This window comes from Platichthys flesus, chromosome 24 (assembly GCF_949316205.1).
Source record: "Platichthys flesus chromosome 24, fPlaFle2.1, whole genome shotgun sequence".
NCBI classification, from domain to species: domain Eukaryota; kingdom Metazoa; phylum Chordata; class Actinopteri; order Pleuronectiformes; family Pleuronectidae; genus Platichthys; species Platichthys flesus.
The window spans coordinates 12,567,959-12,586,240 of NC_084968.1; the positions used below are offsets into that span (position 1 = coordinate 12,567,959).

At 43.2% G+C, this 18,282-nt stretch overlaps 3 protein-coding genes and 1 long non-coding RNA gene across 4 annotated transcripts; 3 read left to right on the top strand and 1 right to left on the bottom strand.

Moving 5' to 3' along the window:
• The first annotated feature begins 336 nt into the window (after nt 1-336).
• LOC133949626 (complement factor I-like) lies at nt 337-7,095 on the top strand. Its single transcript, XM_062383556.1, has 17 exons — nt 337-554; nt 964-1,118; nt 2,085-2,238; nt 2,391-2,454; nt 2,552-2,714; nt 2,801-3,003; nt 3,096-3,200; nt 4,389-4,502; nt 4,665-4,694; nt 4,778-4,798; nt 4,971-5,113; nt 5,223-5,326; nt 5,638-5,742; nt 5,836-6,011; nt 6,197-6,298; nt 6,384-6,532; nt 6,617-7,095. The coding sequence occupies exons 1-17, from the start codon at nt 495-497 to the stop codon at nt 6,683-6,685; spliced, it is 1,917 nt and encodes a 638-aa protein (XP_062239540.1). The 5' UTR covers nt 337-494; the 3' UTR covers nt 6,686-7,095.
• Nucleotides 7,096-7,474: 379 nt separating this feature from the next.
• On the top strand, nt 7,475-14,798 carry LOC133949627 (complement factor I-like). The gene is made up of 17 exons (XM_062383557.1): nt 7,475-8,064; nt 8,449-8,540; nt 8,728-8,881; nt 9,032-9,095; nt 9,193-9,355; nt 9,442-9,644; nt 9,777-9,881; nt 11,313-11,426; nt 11,589-11,618; nt 11,702-11,722; nt 11,899-12,041; nt 12,136-12,239; nt 13,552-13,656; nt 13,750-13,925; nt 14,110-14,211; nt 14,301-14,449; nt 14,534-14,798. The coding sequence occupies exons 1-17, from the start codon at nt 8,005-8,007 to the stop codon at nt 14,600-14,602; spliced, it is 1,854 nt and encodes a 617-aa protein (XP_062239541.1). The 5' UTR covers nt 7,475-8,004; the 3' UTR covers nt 14,603-14,798.
• On the bottom strand, nt 14,703-18,237 carry LOC133949651 (calcium uniporter protein, mitochondrial-like). Its single transcript, XM_062383590.1, has 9 exons — nt 18,074-18,237; nt 17,011-17,071; nt 16,579-16,746; nt 16,329-16,433; nt 16,032-16,189; nt 15,811-15,917; nt 15,621-15,717; nt 15,354-15,470; nt 14,703-15,259 (listed from the first exon to the last, which is right to left on the bottom strand). Exons 1-9 carry the CDS (start codon nt 18,191-18,193, stop codon nt 15,182-15,184), a joined length of 1,011 nt encoding a protein of 336 aa, XP_062239574.1. The 5' UTR covers nt 18,194-18,237; the 3' UTR covers nt 14,703-15,181.
• Nucleotides 16,124-17,507, top strand: LOC133949677 (uncharacterized). The gene is made up of 2 exons (XR_009920163.1): nt 16,124-16,225; nt 16,592-17,507. It is a non-coding gene; the product is annotated as an uncharacterized LOC133949677 (long non-coding RNA).
• Nucleotides 18,238-18,282: the final 45 nt, after the last annotated feature.

Here is an 18,282-nt window from a genome sequence, read left to right on the forward strand (position 1 = left end):
CAGAAAATGGTTGTTAGATTTCAAATTAATAAATGTTGCTAAAGTGAGAGATTAGCAGCATCAGGAGGCATTTGGGGCCAGAGGCTGAAAGGTTGGAGAACACCTGACCCAACAGAGCTTCAACATTTAATTCAACATCATAGCTTTTAGATTTCTAAACCTGAAATTCCAAAAGATTATGAGTTGATTCCTCATGTTCGCAGGAAACCTAAAAAACAGACGTCTGAACCTCGACCTTCAGTAGTGGCTCCGCCCACTTGTACCATATGTGTTTGAGTTGTTACAGGAATCTGGGTTTTCCACCGCTTCTTTTACAGATCAGCTGATTCAGAGTCTGAACTTATTGATGTGATGAGCTAATGATTGACGACGACAGAAGAGATAATCAGGTCGTCGGCTGAATAGAGAAGAACTGTTTCTGTGTGTGCGGCACAGATGTTGGTCTTTATTTTTAACATTTCTGTGAAAACACTTGATCGAAGCTGAAGTCGATCATGAGATCAGTCGGAGTTTCTCTTCTCTGGCTGTTTCTTCTCGTCATCAAATCTGAAATTGTGAGTAAAACATTTTTAAATCTGATTCTCCAGTTATCGCTAATTTATATTGTTTAAGGCAGGTGAACTGGAAGGTAGAATGCTGTTGTTGCTAAATACAGTGAATTATAGTATTTATAATAACAAGATGCTGTGGAAAAATAAGTACTGCAACCTTTTACTAAAGAAACAGTAGAATAAAGAGTGTCACTAATATGTATTTTATCATTGCATTATGATTATTGATTTATATAATTATAATTTAGAAATCACTGCTGCACTTGGAGGTCATTGCATTTCATTTAAAATCCTTTAAACGGATCCAACTAATGATACCATTAATACATGAATGAAAAGTGTCTTTAAATATGACCCTTAGAAGTTGGATGACTGTTGTTGCTGTGTATGATGTGCTGGTGTTGTCACTCAGATAGAGCAGATCCAAAAGAGACCTCAGCTCCCTATCCCAACGACCCCTGAGATCACCAGCACCCCCCCGCCGCCCCCGATCCCAACCCCAGCCCCGACAGCTGCTGAGGAGAAAGAAGACGAGTTCCTGGGTTCACCTGAGTGTCTTGAGAAGAAGTCAGTGACCGACCATCTGAGCCTCTTCCGTTGGTCGCATAAATGTTTTTGTTAATTATATGTAAACTATACATCTATACACACACATACATAGATAAATATATATGTATCTACTTAAAGGGGACATATTATGCCCATTTTACCGCAAGTTGATATATTTCCTTAGGGTCTTAATGAAATGTCTGTAACATTTTTTGGTAAAATACCACAAGGATCATTTAAAACTGCACCTTTTTACCCTGTCTAAAACAGCCCTCCTCAAATTGACCTGTTTTGAGTCTGTCAGCTCACCACAAACAGCTGTTTTCTATTTATACCTGCTGCTTCAACCGGGGCGACACACACACACAGAAGCGAGCGTTTACCCGTAAACAAACACCGACACATCCCCGGAACAAACACAGACACGTCCACCAGAAGCGAACCGCTGATATCACCCAGCGAGCCCGAGCTGAGGAGGGGCTGTGGCTCGTAACTTCCCCCGACCGCCGGCTCTGCTTCTCGGCCAGACCTCCGCCTCTCACCCCGCTCACCGGCTGGTTAGTGTCCCCCCTCGGCTAGCTTCCCAGCTAACAGCCGCCTCCCCGAGCTGAGGAGGGGGCTGTGGCTCGTAACTTACCCCGGTCTCCTCCTCCGCCAGATCTCCGCCTTCCGAGGGGGAGGGGCTATGCCATGTAGACAGACTGTGACGTCAATTCTGGTCCCATTTGACGCACTCTAGCGTATAGTTTCTGACATAGAGGAACCACAACAAATCGCTGGAGTTGTTTTTTTCCAGAGTTTTTGGTACGGTATACATGCCAGATACCCAAATTAACGTGTAGAAGCACGACAAAAGTGGAATTTTCATAATGTCCCCTTTAAGATAAACGCTGACGTGCCTGTGAATTCATCACATCTTTAATAGATTCTCTGTGATGACGTGTGTGAATAAATTCAAATTGTTGGCGTGTGTGTGTTCACCAGGTTGACTCGTGCATCATGTGACCTGGTGTTCTGTCCTCCGTGGGAGCGTTGCATCGAAGGACAGTGCTCCTGTAAACCTGCGTATCTGTGTCCCACTGACGACGTTGAGCCGGTTTGTGGTCGAGACCACAGGACGTACCGCTCCTACTGCCAGGTTCGATTCCCACTGTTCCACGGGGACGGAAACGAGTTTAGATTTAGATCATGTTTATAGTTTTCTATACATTCAACTCGAAAAATGAAGTGTATTTATCAAAGTTTATCTCCACCTGATCGTCTTTAATAACAATAACAATCTTTTCCCAGGTGATGGCGGTCTCTTGTCGGACTAAGAAACCTACCATGTCTTACTTTGGTGACAAATGTGCAGGTTCGCTCCAACAGACGTATTCGTCACATATTTGTCATATAAGTTGTTTCTATGTTTTAAGTGAACTTTACCATTGTCTTTCTCTCTTTTGACACAGAGAATATTCTGGAGATCGGGACTGTGATCGATTCTGAGACCGGAGTCGTCAGCGTCTCGGTTCCTGACAAGAGCCAAACAGGTGTTGAGAAGCACCTGGTCTGTCGGGGGCTGTGGGACATGGCGGCAGCTAACGTGGCCTGCAAAGAACATGGGAATCCACTGTGAGAGGAGACATGCATTCATATGAAACACATGTATAGTGAGAGGTGGATGAGAAACATGGATTGACGACCCGTCTCGTGAACAGGGGCGCGGCGGTCGCTGGCTCCGTCCGTTACTCCAACCTGACGACGGAGCATCCAGGCAAACAGTTCCCCCCCACCTGTGTCAGCATCCGGTGCCAAGGTTACGAGAAATCCCTGTCCGAGTGTGTCATCTACGACAAGATGGCGATCGGGGGGAGGCGGGTCGCCACGGCAACGTGTTATAACCCGTCACAGGCCCTGACAGGTCTGGATGGATGGAAGGATGGATGGATGGATGGATGATTGGATGAATGGATAAATCGTTTTCTGACCTTTTGAATTTGTTCATCATTTCAGAAGACTGCGGCTTCACGTGTGCAAACAGCAAGTGTGTGCTTCTGAGCCAGACATGTGATGGAGTGGATGACTGTGGCGACCGTAGTGATGAAATGTGCTGCAAAGGTAAGTACACACATACACACATACACACACACACACACACGTAATAACCCTGTGTTGTGCAATAATGCTTAAAAAATGATAACATAGAATGGTGTGCCTTTAGGCATTCAAAAATGTGGTTATCAAAATAAAATCTAAAACATTCATATTTAAAATATTAATATTAAATCATAACTTTAATAGGTTAAAGTTGTCTCTGGTGTAAATCAGGGTGCTCTCAAAGTAATGGCTTGCCAAAAGAGTAACACCCTCTGTGGGCTTTTAAAATGTTTGTGGACCCTCTAAAGATAGCAGCCCCCCCCCCCTTTCTTCTGAAGTTGTTAACGACTAGCAGCGGAGGAAGATCTTAAATGAGGTGAAGACTATCCGTGTGTCTGTGTAGATGTTAAATCAGAGAATGAGAGTCAGAGATATATGCAAAGGAAGCCTGTGAAGAGCATTACAAAAAAAACCTTACTTTCGAATAACTTATAAACACAATATCACAACACATTTCTAACTTATAAACACCACACAGAGTCAAATAAACAGTCATGCTTTGCTTTGTATAATTATTAAGCCCAGTTTTTGTTACCCGTCCTTGAAAAGGGAAAAGAGGTTGCTATGCTGTTAGCAGTTTGTCTTGCCGGTTGGTCGTAAGGTTTCTGCAGTCGTGGTTCTGTTGAGCTGTGGGGCTCAGTTGCTGGTTCGAAATTCTAACCTGCAAGACATCAAGTAGCTGCTAGGAGTTTGGTAGAGCTTGATTTGAGAGGAGGTTTCCTTGATGAGGTGAGCTGGGAGCTGCACCTTTGCTCACCAATCGTAGATGGGAAGAGAAGATGTGCTGGAGCAGCCAGGTTCCCCCTCAGCGATGCAGGAGAAGAGAGCTGGCCGCCTGGCTCCTTGGTAGGATTGTGGAAAAAAGAAAAATAATTGGGGTAGACCTTGCCTTATATTGTACGGTGACCTCACAGGTCATTGGTCCAAAGTGACCAATAGGAGTTGACCCTGGTGGCTTTTTCACACATCTGGGTGAAACTGTCCGGAACAAAAGGACCTACAGCATCCTGAGAGATTGAGTTCCTTGGCTTTTTAGTAGTTCTCCTGAACAAAGGGACCATGCTTGTGTTCAGGCTTTGACTACACATATAGGCCGAAGAGTAGATCTTTAGTTTCACAAAACCACTGTCCCAACACCTGTATTGTCAGGTTGCAGGAGAGGTGGTCTGCTGTGTAAGACGGGTGTGTGTCTTCATAAAGATTCTGTCCATGATGGACACGTCGACTGTCTGGACGGTGAAGACGAATCGCCCAAACACAACAGTGAGTTACACACACTCTCACAATGACAGTTTAAATTACATCATGTTTTGACGTTTTTTATGTGGTTTAATTATGAAGTCCAGTTATAAATTACTTCTAGTAGTCTGTAAAAGTACGACATAACAGAACTCCGATGTGTTCAAGTGTTTTTACTTTCCACAGGATCAAGCAAGCCAGGACTCAGCAACTCAGGTACAGTGAGGACTGATGGGAACTCAGCGCTCGGTTCAAATGGTTGTTGTTGTTGATTAGATTTGTTTTTCTCTTTATTTCAGATTTGATCTCTCCTCATGATGGTACGTTAACCGGGAAGCTTTCAGAACTTTATTCACAGAGCTGATATGATAGCTTATGGCTTTATTAATAAGTGGATGGATTGATGGATTGATGGATTGATGGATTGATGGATTGATGGATGGATGGATGGATGGATTGATGGAGTTTAAACTGATTACTCTTCGTGCCTAGAGATCAAAGCCAGCCGATTTCAGCTGGAGTCCAAGTTACAGTGTGGGATTCCCAATGCGACCACGGTGGACGACGAGGAGGTGGAGGAGCGAAGGCGGGGCCACCGCGTCAAGAGGGTGGTGGGAGGAGTCCCGGCAAGACCGGTCAGTCAGAAACACTGCTGCCTGTTTAACTGTATATACACACCCAGTTATTAACAACACTATGTATAAACCTGTGTGTGTGTGTGTGTGTGTGTGTGTGTTTATACAGACTCAGATCCAGTGGCAGATCGCTCTGGAGGATAACAGGAAGATCTACTGTGGTGGAGCGTATATCGGGGACTGCTGGGTAATCACCGCTGCTCACTGCGTCAGGTAAACGAGGACGTGTTAGCATTAGCATAAAATATTAGCATCCTGATTGTTGGAGAGTTTAGCAAAGTTTCCTCTTCCTCTTTTGGGATACGACTTGTTGTTTAAGCCTAATGTTTAAAATAAGGCTAAAACAAGTGCTTCCACTGGACGTTCAAAGAAACTGTCACTTCATCTTGTTATTTTAGGCAGAATGTGATTTTTCTAAGTGAGTTTAAGGTTCAGAATCTTCGTCAGATTTGCACTTTGAGGACTTATTTACTTTAAGAGACTTATTCATCAGTCAGTCGTGCTAGTAATCGTCTCTTCATCAGACCCAACCCGCTGGCGTTCAACGTCAAGTTTTCTCTCTGGAAGAAAACGAAAGCTCAGGACACAACGGACATTGTTCCTGTTGAGGACATTCGCATCCACCCCAGGTACGAATCTTTCCCTCTGTACAGTCGTCATTAAAACTTAAACATTGACCGAACGCACTGGACACAGAAATGACTTGGAGACTTTTAAAACAGGTACGACGCCGGAACATACGAGAACGACATTGCTCTTGTGAAGCTGAAGAAGCTTCCATACGGGGACAGATGTTTCGTGGAGAATCCGGCCATCAGCGCCGTCTGCGTTCCCTGGTCCATGCAGCTCTTCCAGCCCAACCACACCTGCAGCATCTCGGGATGGGGACGAACCAAAGGTCTGTACGTTTCTGTTCGGCTGTGACGTCAAAGGATAAGAAGCTAACTGTAACTTAATCGTAAGCTAGGACCTAAAGAAAGACAACGTCGCGGATCATTTCTTGAGTCAGACTCAATTGTCGTTAACTTAGACAAGTTATTTTGATTATTCATCGTGTTGGAGTGTTGTAACGTTTGTGTGCAGATGGTCGATCCGCCCGGGTGTTGCTCTGGGCCAACGTGTCGCTCATCGCCGACTGTCAGAGATTCTACAGAGCTCGATTCAAGCCAGGAATGATGTGTGCAGGTGAGTCCTCAGTGACCTGAGGACACTCACAGTTTATAATGGTGTGTGTGTGTGTGTGACTGTGTGTGTGTGTGTGTGTGTGCAGGTGACCTGGACGGCAGCGTGGACTCCTGTCAGGGCGACAGTGGCGGTCCTCTGGTCTGTGAAGATGAACTGGGCGTCTCTTACCTGTGGGGCATCGTCAGCTGGGGGGACAAGTGTGGTCACGCTGGATTCCCTGGAGTTTATACACAAGTAATACAACCAAAAATCTATACACTGAAAAAACATACACAACCTTAATGTGTCATTAACATGAAACTATTTTGACTCCGCCAGGTCGCTCATTACTTTGAATGGATCAGAAGCAACACAGGTTGGCCGACAGTCACCAGGTTTAACTCCTGATGACGAGGACCCCCCCCCCCCCCCCCCCCGCCCACACACACACATTGCTTTTCTTTCTGATTGTGATTAAAACTTGAAATGTTCAAAGTGATTTCATCACATTCCCAAAATTGTCAAACACAATAAGACATAATAAAAGTTTATTCTTAAGGAATGTACTGGGGGGGGTTAAATACTTGCATTGTGTCAAATTAAATACCTGTAATATTTAAAATAATACAAAATAATAATTAATTTGGTGTTGTTGTAGTTTTTCTTGTGGATAAGTGTGCAGTGTCACTCGTTCCCTTATCTCACAACCGTGGACACACAAACGCACATTGATTAATTTTGTTGATCTTGTGTGTTCTCCAGTGACCTGAACCAACAACAACACAGAACTTCACAGAATAAAAGCGTTATTTATTTAATATGTTTATTTTCTATTTCTTTATTTTGAAGTTTCTTGATGTAACTTCTGTCATTTTATTAAAGGCAGTAAAAGTTGGCAGAAAAGAAGATCTAGACGCAAATTCAAAGGATAAAATAACAGAAGTTTAGAACAGAAGACAGATAAATCAAAACAAGTATAACATTTTAAAAAGGCAATAAACAGGCAAGAACATTTATAGTGCATGTAAAATAAAATGAAACTTGTGTATAAATATTAACTTCTTGTTTGCCTCTGAGGAGAAATCAAGGTTGTGGTTAGAGTCAATACAATTTGGTTGCCAAACTAGGGGTGGGGGCGCCGTGGGGGGTCACGAGACTCAGAGAGGGGGCCACAATGTCCAAAAATCGAATATGTGTGTTGTAGCCAAAATCGTTACAGAAGACAGAAAAAGGATGTTAGATTTAAAATGAATAAATGTTGCTTAAGTGACAGATTAGCACCAGCATCAGGAGGCATTTGGGGCCAGAGGCTGAAAGGTTGGAGAACACCTGACTCAATAGAGCTTCAACATGTAATTCAACATCATAGCTTTTAGATTTCTAAACTTGAAATGCCCAAAAATTCTTGAGTTGGTTCCTCATGTTCGCAGGAAATCTAAAAACTAGACGTCTGAACCTTGACCTTCAGTAGTGGCTCCGCCCACGTGTACCATATGTGTTTGAGTTGTTACAGGAATCTGGGTTTTCCACCGCGTCGTTTACGGATCACGATCAGCTGATCCAGAGTCTGAACTTATTGATGTGATGAGCTAATGATTGACGACGACAGAAGAGATAATCAGGTCGTCGGCTAAACAGAGAAGAACTGTTTCTGTGTGTGCGGCACAGATGTTGGTCTTTATTTTTAACATTTCTGTGAAAACACTTGATCGAAGCTGAAGTCGATCATGAGATCAGTCGGAGTTTCTCTTCTCTGGCTGCTTCTTCTCGTCATCAAATCTGAAACTGTGAGTAAAACATTTTTAAATCTGATTCTCCGGTTATCGCTATTTGATATTGTTTAGAGCAGGTGAACTGGAAGGTAGAATGCTGTTGTTGCTAAATACAGTGAATTATAGTATTTGTAATAACATGTATATTATACTCCAGTGGAAAAATAAGTACTGCAACCTTTTACTAAAGAAACAGTAGAATAAAGAGTGTCACTAATATGTGTTTTATCATTGCATTATGATTATTGATTTATATAATTATAATTTAGAAATCTCTGCTACACTTGGAGGTCATTGCATTTAATTTAAAATCCTCTAAACTGATCTAACTAATGATACCATTAATACATGAATGAAAAGTGTCTTTAAATATGACCCTTTATCCCACCGACCCCTGAGGTCGCCGGCGCCCCCCCGCCGACCCTGACCCCAACAGCTGCTGAGGAGAAAGAAGACGAGTTCCTGGGTTCACCTGAGTGTCTGGAGAAGAAGTCAGTGACCGACCATCTGAGCCTCTTCCTATATCAACTATACATCTATACACACACATATATAGATAAATATATATGTATCTACTTAACATAAACGCTGACGTGCCTGTGAATTCATCACATCTTTAATAGATTCTCTGTGATGACGTGTGTGAATAAATTAAAATTGTTGGCGTGTGTTCACCAGGTTGACTCGTGAATCATGTGACCTGGTGTTCTGTCCTCCGTGGGAGCGTTGCATCATAGGACAGTGCTCCTGTAAACTTCCGTATCTGTGTCCTACTGTCGACGTGAAGCCGGTTTGTGGTCGAGACCACAGGACGTACCGCTCCTACTGCCAGGTTCGATTCCCACTGTTCCACGGGGACGGAAACGAGTTTAGATTTAGATCATGTTTATAGTTTTCTATACATTCAACTCATAAATGAATTGTATTTATCAAAGTTTATCTCCACCTGATCGTCTTAATAACAATAACAATCTTTTCCCAGGTGATGGCGGTCTCTTGTCGGACTAAGAAACCTACCATGTCTTACTTTGGTGACAAATGTGCAGGTTCGCTCCAACAGACGTATTCGTCACATATTTGTCATATAAGTTGTTTCTATGTTTTAAGTGAACTTCACCATTGTCTTTCTCTCTTTTCACATAGAGAATATTCTGGAGATCGGGACTGTGATCGATTCTGAGACCGGAGTCGTCAGCGTCTCGGTTCCGGACAAGAGCCAAACAGGTGTTGAGAAGCACCTGGTCTGTCGGGGGCTGTGGGACATGGCGGCAGCTAACGTGGCCTGCAAAGAACATGGGAATCCACTGTGAGAGGAGACACGCATTCATATGACACACATCTATAGTGAGATGTGGATGAGAAACATGGATTGACGACCCGTCTCGTGAACAGGGGCGCGGCGGTCGCTGGCTCAGTCCGTTACTCCAACCTGACGACGGAGCATCCAGGCAAACAGTTCCCCCCCACCTGTGTCAGCATCCGGTGCCAAGGTTACGAGAATTCCCTGTCCGAGTGTGTCATCTACGACAAGATGGCGATCGGTGGGATGCTGGTCGCCACGGCAACGTGTTATAACCCGTCACAGGCCCTGACAGGTCTGGATGGATGGAAGGATGGATGGATGAATGGATGGATGGATGAATAGATGGATGAATGGATGGATGGATGGATGGATGAATAGATGGATAAATCGTTTTCTGACCTTTTGAATTTGTTCATCATTTCAGAAGACTGCGGCTTCACGTGTGCAAACAGCAAGTGTGTGCTTCTGAGCCAGACATGTGATGGAGTGGATGACTGTGGCGACCGTAGTGATGAAATGTGCTGCAAAGGTAAGTACACACACACACACACACACACACACACACACACACACGTAATAACCCTGTGTTTTGCAATAATGCTTAAAAAGTGATAACATAGAACGGTGTGCCTTTAGGCATTCAAAAAAGTTGGTTATCAAAATAAAATATAGAACATAAATATTTAAAACATTAAATATAAAAGATAGCCAATTAATTGATTAAGATCAGTCTCATTTACATCTAGTTCAATTAGAAATCTCAATATTTACTATTAAAGATTATATAATGAACATTTAAGGTTATGGAGTTCTTTTCAGTGTAGAGGTTGGCAAAATTCACTTATGCAACATTAATGAAAGAACATTGTTGAAAGAAAAACATTTATTATGGATACAATAAAGTATAAAAACACAAATTACTAACAACGTACTTACTAAACAAAGATATGTATGTGAGAGTGTGTGTGCCTATGTTAATCAGGGTGCTCTCAAAATGGTGGCTTGCCAAAAGAGTTACACCCTCTGTGGGCTTTTAAGATGGTCGCGGACCCTCTAAAGATAGCAGCCCCCCCCCCCCCCTTCTTCTGAAGTTGTTTATGACTAGCAGCGGGGGAAGGTTTTAAATGAGGTGAAGACTATCCGTGTGTCTGTGTAGATTTTAAATCAGAGAATGAAAGTCAGACAAATTGCAAAGAAAGCCTGTGAAGAGCATTACAAAAAAACCTTACTTTCGAATAACTTATAAACACAATATCACAACACATATCTAACTTATAAACACCACACAGAGTCAAATAAACAGTCATGCTTTGCTTCGTATAATTATTAAGCCCAGTTTTTGTTACCCGTCCTTGAAAAGGGAAAAGAGGTTGCTATGCTGTTAGCAGTTTGTCTTGCCGGTTGGTCGTAAGGTTTCTGCAGTCGTGGTTCTGTTGAGCTGTGGGGCTCAGTTGCTGGTTCGAAGTTCTTACCTGCAGGACATCGAGTCGCTGCTAGGAGTTTGGTAGAGCTTGATTTGAGAGGAGGTTTCCTTGATGAGATGAGCTGGGAGCTGCATCTTTGCTCACCAATCGTAGATGGGAAGACAAGATGTGCTGGAGCAGCCAGGTTCCCCCTCAGTGATGCAGGAGAAGAGAGCTGGCCGCCTGGCTCCTTGGTAGGATTGTGGGGAAAAAAACGAATTAGGGGAGACCTTGCCTTATATTATCCTGGTTACCTCACAGGTCATGGGGCCAGAGTGACCAATAGGAGTTGACCCTGGTGTCTTTTTTACACCTCTGGGTGATACTGTCCGGTACAAAAGGACCTGCGGCATCCTGGGAGATTGAGTTTGTTGGCTTTTTAGTAGTTCTCCTGAACAAAGGGACCATGCTTGTGTTCAGGCTTTTGACTACACATATAGGCCGAAGAGTAGATCTTTAGTTTCACAAAACCACTGTCCCAACACCTGTATTGTCAGGTTGCAGGAGAGGTGGTCTGCTGTGTAAGACGGGTGTGTGTCTTCATAAAGATTCTGTCCATGATGGACACGTCGACTGTCTGGACGGTGAAGACGAATCGCCCAAACACAACAGTGAGTTACACACACTCTCACAATGACAGTTTAAATTACATCATGTTTTGAAGTTTTTTATGTGGTTTAATTATGAAGTCAAGTTATAAAATACTTCTACTAGTCTGTAAAAGTACGACATAACAGAACTCCGATGTGTTCAAGTGTTTTTACTTTCCACAGGATCAAGCAAGCCAGGACTCAGCAACTCAGGTACAGTGAGGACTGATGGGAACTCAGCGCTCGGTTCAAATGGTTGTTGTTGTTGATTAGATTTGTTTTTCTCTTTATTTCAGATTTGATCTCTCCTCATGATGGTACGTTAACCGGGAAGCTTTCAGAACTTTATTCACAGAGCTGATATGATAGCTTATGGCTTTATTAATAAGTGGATGGATTGATGGATTGATGGATTGATGGAATGATGGATTGATGGATGGATGGATGGATGGATGGATGGATGGATTTTAAACTGATTACTCTTCGTGCCTAGAGATCAAAGTCAGCCGATTTCAGCTGGAGTCCAAGTTACAGTGTGGGATTCCCAAAGCTACCACGGTGGACGACGAGGAGATGGACGAGCCTGGGTGGGTCCGCCGCGTCAAAAGGGTGGTGGGAGGAGTCCCGGCAAGACCGGTCAGTCAGAAACACTGCTGCCTGTTTAACTTTATATACACACCCAGTTATTAACAACACTATGTATAAACCTGTGTGTGTGTGGTGTACACAGACTCAGATCCAGTGGCAGGTCGCTCTGGAGGATAACAGGGTGATCAACTGTGGTGGAGCGTATATCGGGGACTGCTGGGTAATCACCGCTGCTCACTGTGTAAGGTAAAAGAGAACGTGTTAGCATTAGCATAAAATATTAGCATCCTGATTGTCGGAGAGTTCAGGAAAGTTTGCTCTTTTCAATTTTAAAAATAAAATCTTCACTTGTTTGATCTTTTGTACGCAAGATATTCCCTTTGCACCCGATGAATATCATGTGGGAACAATGTTTGTGCAGCAGCAAATGATTCCTGCCGATGACGACCACACGTCTGTTGTGCAATAGTGCTTTAAAAGTGATGCCATAGAATGGTGTGCCTTTAGGCATTCAATAAATTTGGATATCAAAATAAAATATAAAACATTAATATTTAAAATATGAATATTAAATCATAACTTTAATTGTTTAAAGTTACCTCGGGGTACTACCCTGCAATGGAAGGGAAAAGTTAGCCAATTTATTGATTAAGTTCAGTCTTATTTAGATCTAGTTCAATTAGAAATCTCAATATTTTACCATTAAAGATTATATAATGAACAATGAAGCTTATGGAGTTCTTAACAGTGTAACGGTTGGAAAAGTTCAGTTATGCAACATTGATGAAAGAACATTTGTTAAAGAAAAACATTTATTATGAACATAACAAAGTATAAAAACACAAATTACTAAACAATCAAACTAACTAACAAGGAGGTGTGTGTATGTGTGTGTGTGAATGTAAATTAGCATGCTTTCAAAATGGTCGCTGATCCCCTTAGATAAGAGCCCCCCCCCCCCCCCCCCCTTCTTCTGAGGTTGTTTTACGGCCGTTGCTTTACGGGTGAGGGGGAAGGTTTAACTTGGTGAGATGAAGGTTGGTGAAAAGAGAGAGAATTGGGGGAGACCTGGCTTTATATTGGCCAATAGTAGTGACCAATAGGAGGTGAGCCTTCCGGATTTTCACACCTCTGTGTGAAGATGTCCAGAACAAAGGGACATGCAGCATCCTGGGAAACTGAGTTCGGGAGGCTTTTTCCAGAACACCGAACATGCGGCATCAGGCATCTATGTAATTGATCTTGTGCCAACAAAATAAAACAGTTTTCACCTATTAAGAGATTAGGGCTCTGTAAGTAACTGGCCATGGATTCAGTGAATTGCATTCTGCGATACGACTTCTTATTTTAGACTAATGTGTAAAATTAAGTTTGGATAAATTCATGACTAACAAGTGCTTCCACTGGACGTCACTTCATCTTGTTATTTTAGGCAGAATGTGTTTTTTCTAAGTGAGTTTAAGGTTCAGAATCTTCGTCAGATTTACACTTTAAGGACTTATTTACTTTAAAAGACTTATTCATCAGTCAGTCGTGCTAGTAATCGTCTCTTCATCAGACCCAACCCGCTGAAGTTCAACGTCTTCTTGTCTCTCTGGAAGAAATCAAGACATCAGGAAACAACGGACATTGTTCCTGTTGAGGACATTTTCATCCACCCCAGGTACGAATCTTTCCCTCTGTACAGTCGTCATTAAAACTTAAACATTGACCGAACACACTAGACACAGAAATGACTTGGTGACTTTTAAAACAGGTACGACGCCGGAACATACGAGAACGACATTGCTCTTGTGAAGCTAAGGAAGCTTCCATTCGATGACAGATGTTTCGGGGAGAATCCGGCCATCAGCGCCGTCTGCGTTCCCTGGTCCTCGCAACTTTTCCAGCCCAACCACACCTGCAGCATCTCGGGATGGGGACGAACCAAAGGTCTGTACGTTTCTGTTCGGCTGTGACGTCAAAGGATAAGAAACTAACTGTAACTTAATCATAAACTAGGACCTAAAGAAAGAGGACGTCGTTGATAATTTCTTGAGTCAGACTGAATGTCGTTAAGTGAGACAAGTTATTTTAATCATTGATCGTGTTGGAGTGTTGTAATGTTTGTGTGCAGATGGTCGATCCGCTCAGGTGTTGCTCTGGGCCAACGTGTCGCTCATCGACAACTGTCAGAGATTCTACAATGATCAATTCAAACCAGGAATGATGTGTGCAGGTGAGTGTGGGAGTCCTCAGTGACCTGAGGACACTCAGTTTATAATGGTGTGTGTGTGTGTGTGACTGTGTGTGTGTGTGTGTGTGCAGGTGACCTGGACGGCAGCGTGGACTCCTGTCAGGGCGACAATGGCGGTCCTCTGGTCTGTGAAGATGAACTGGGCGTCTCTTACCTGTGGGGCATCGTCAGCTGGAGGGACAAGTGTGGTCGGCCTGGATTCCCTGGAGTTTATACACAAGTAATACAACCAAAAATCTATACACTGAAACAACATACACAACCTAAATGTGTCATTGACATGAAAGTATTTTGCCTCCGCCAGGTCGCTCATTACTTTGAATGGATCAGAAGTAACACAGGATGGCCGGCAGTCACCAGGTTTAACTCCTGATGACGAGGATACCCCCCCCCCCACACACACACACACACGTTGATTTTCTTTTTGATTTTAATCTGACCGCAGCGTGTGTGATTACAGACAACGTGATTAAAACTTGAGTTGTTCAAAGTTTTTTCATTTTCAAACAATCAATTACTTTTAATTGTGAAACATAAGACATAATAAACGTTTCTTCTTAAGGAATGTACTGAGGGGTTAAATACTTGCTTTGTGTCCAATGAAATACCTGTATTATTTATAATAATACCACTTTAAAATAATTTCCTATTTCTATGGCGTAAGATATTGATATTTGCTCTAACCCCGCTAACACAATAGCCTGGAATGTTTCAACAACTATGAAAAATATATATTTTTAAAGGTATTAAAAGTATATTGCTGCTATATTTAAGTACAGGGTGATATTTCGTAATGATAGTTATAATGGATCTTTTAAATATTTATATATAAATAATTACGGATACAGATTCAATTGTTTTATTTCACCACATCTTTAATAAAGTCCAAAATGACTACAACAGAAAATATCACTGTAAACAAACAAAGGTGAAATTGAATGACACAAGAATCTCAGCGGGATCTTTGAACCTGTTCCACGGGCAGCTGCAGACGGATCGAACTTCTCAACCTCCGGAGATCATCGTCCACCTGCAGACACACACAAGTTCGATTCCAGCTGATTTTATTTTAAAGAGGCACGGTGGTTGTGTGTGTGTGTGTGTGTGTTTGGTCTGTTCATCACCTCGGCCATCTTGTCTTTGAGCTCGTTGTATTTTTGAAGATCAAATTTCTGTTGAGACACTCTGCGGTGGAAGAAGTGAAGGAACTGACGATCCCTTGCCCCCGTGACCATGAACTCCTGCACACACACACACAGACACACACACACACACACACACACACACACACACACAACTTTGCCTTAGAGCTCAAAGGGCCTTTTGAAAGAGTGAGTACCAGATAGAGTGTCCTAACTGATATGGTCTGACATACAAACATGTGGGTCTACCTGTTTTGTGAGGATGTAGTAGCCGAAGAAGATCATGCTGGTGGTGCAGGAGATGAAGAAGGTGACTGGCTCCATGACGTCCCATGCAAACACATACCTGTCACACACACACACACACACGATTACAGAGAAGTCCTGAGGGTTGTAAAACTGGAAGTTTCAGGTTGGTGAATGTGTGTGTGTGGATCACCAGGTGAGGTAACCCAGGAATCCTCCCTGTAGTGATAGGTAACCAAGCCCCGCCCACCCCAGCAGGGAGGCTCTCGACTCCGCCTCCTTCGCCATCTGGATTTTCACCTACACACACACACACAGTATTTAGTGTTTGTACAGTATATCCGGATGATATTAAAGTCAATATGATATGTATATTTTTGTTGATATATTATGATATATAGTATGATGTGGTACCGTCTCCAGTGGCCTGAGCTCCTGTTGTAGTTGCTCCCGTTGGATCAGCAGCTCCGAGTGTTTGACGTGTTGCTGCTGAGGGAGATTCAGAGCGGATTGAAGGAGCTGGACCACGTACTTCATATCGTTCAGACCCAACACGTGCTCATGAGACACACCTGACACACGGAGAGAGACAAGTCTAAATGTTACAGGTGAAAAACATTAAAAGATATTTGAGCAAACATTTAACATTTAAGTAACAAAAATAAGTTGTGTGTTCTGATAGCGCCCTCTAGAGGCACACACAGGGTTTACCTTGGCCGAGAGAGCCAACATTGTATGTGACGCCGTTGATGACGAGCTGGAAATCTTTATTTAAAACTGTTTCCATAAACGTGCACGAGGAGATTCTCTGTCCATCTGAGGAAAGAAAATAATGTTTTACTAATTTGTGTTTTTTTTCAATACTGTTCAGAGAGTTCAGACTTTAGGTTCAATATTAAAATTTCTACATTGGTTGGTGTTTGTGTGGTCCCGGCAGGTCCAGTACTTGACTTTGTGTTACCTCCGTTCAGCAGAGCGGCGCTGTGGACCCCGGGGTCTTTGGCTGAGATGTCTCGAAGCAGGTCGCCCACGGTGGTCAACATGGGCGTCAGGGTGAAGCGAGACGGTTGACCTGCAGGGAGACGCACCGACAGGACCGGGCGGCCCAGGCTGTAATGAAGAGACACATCTGAAAGAGAGAGAGAGAGACACACATACAGTACTTACACCTTTACCATTGGTTTAATAATTGAAGTTTACATATTAGACAAAATACAACATATTGATTAACGGTTGGACACACAGCCCCATAGCTGTTTTTATGCTAAGCTAGGCTAACCATGTCCTGTTTCCAGCTCTGCACTAAATGCATCATAACAAAAACAAATGCTTGATTTTATTTACATCACTTTCATGTGACTTTGGAAAAAAGAGAGAGTCACAGAGAGTTTACCTTTGGTCGGTGGTTCACTGCTGTAGCCGGAGAAGAAGCTGGTCGACCAGGCTGAACTGAACTGAGACACAAAAGGAATCCTCACAGTCACACATGTATCGTGGATACTGATCCTGATCCTGGTCTATAATTTACAACGAGCCTCAGGTACATGCTGCACCTATTGGCGGTGGTCTAGTGGCAGAAACTTGGACTATGGGCAGAGAAGGTCTTTGGTTCGTCTCCGGTTCGACTCCACGGAGAGACAACAAAAGACGAACCTGGATTGATCTATCCCAAAATCCAAGAGTCTCCCTACCCTGTCTAGTGCCCCTGAGCAAGGCACCTTACTCCCCCAACATCTGCTCCCCGAGCGCCGTTCATGGTCGCTCACTGCTCTGTGTGTACTGCACCAGATGGGTCAAAAGCAGAGATTAAATTTCCCTACCTGCATGAGTGTGCCTTTGCATGTCTGTGCCTGTGTTTGGGATGAATAAATGGATCTTAATCTTATTGCACTTTTGTCTATACAAGTGAAATTAGACTTATTGATTGATGACATATTCTGATCTGTCCTCGTGGATATCACCTGAAATACAAAAACATGTGTCTCTGCTGCCCCCCCCCCCCCCCACACACACACACACACACACACACACACACACACACACACACACACACACACACACACACACACACACACACACACACACACACACACACACACACACACACACACACACACACACACACACACTTGTCTTGTCATGTTGGTGTCTTACAGCAGGAAGTAGAGGAAGATAGAAGTAGAACGTTAGCAGTAAAACTTCAGCAGCTGTAGATTTGATGTCATCAGTATTATTTAGAAGTAATGTTGCAGTATTAGTACAACTTGTGGTAAGAAGTGATACAAGTAGTTTATAGCTAACTTTAGAAAAGTATCTTTTTAGAGTTTGAAGCATTTCGTGCTGTGGTATTAGCTCGTTAAAACACAGAGTACACGGTTAAGCAATATCTCCAAACACAGTCTTTATCTATACAGGAAGTGTTAGAGAGCAGGTCCAGATCCGCGTGTTGAACTCACGGTGTCGGTTCGTAGGGTTTTGTTTCTCGAGCAGCAGAACCTGAAGCAGCTGAGCGACCGGGACACGAACATGATGCTGAAGTGAAGGACGGAAGCCTTGAGGCGTGAACGCGTCTGCATGAAGGAATGTGAGGGAGGCGAGTGCAAACAGGTTTCAAACAGGAAGTCGACTTAACTCCTCAGTGACTGGAAGAGGATTCAGAGGAGGC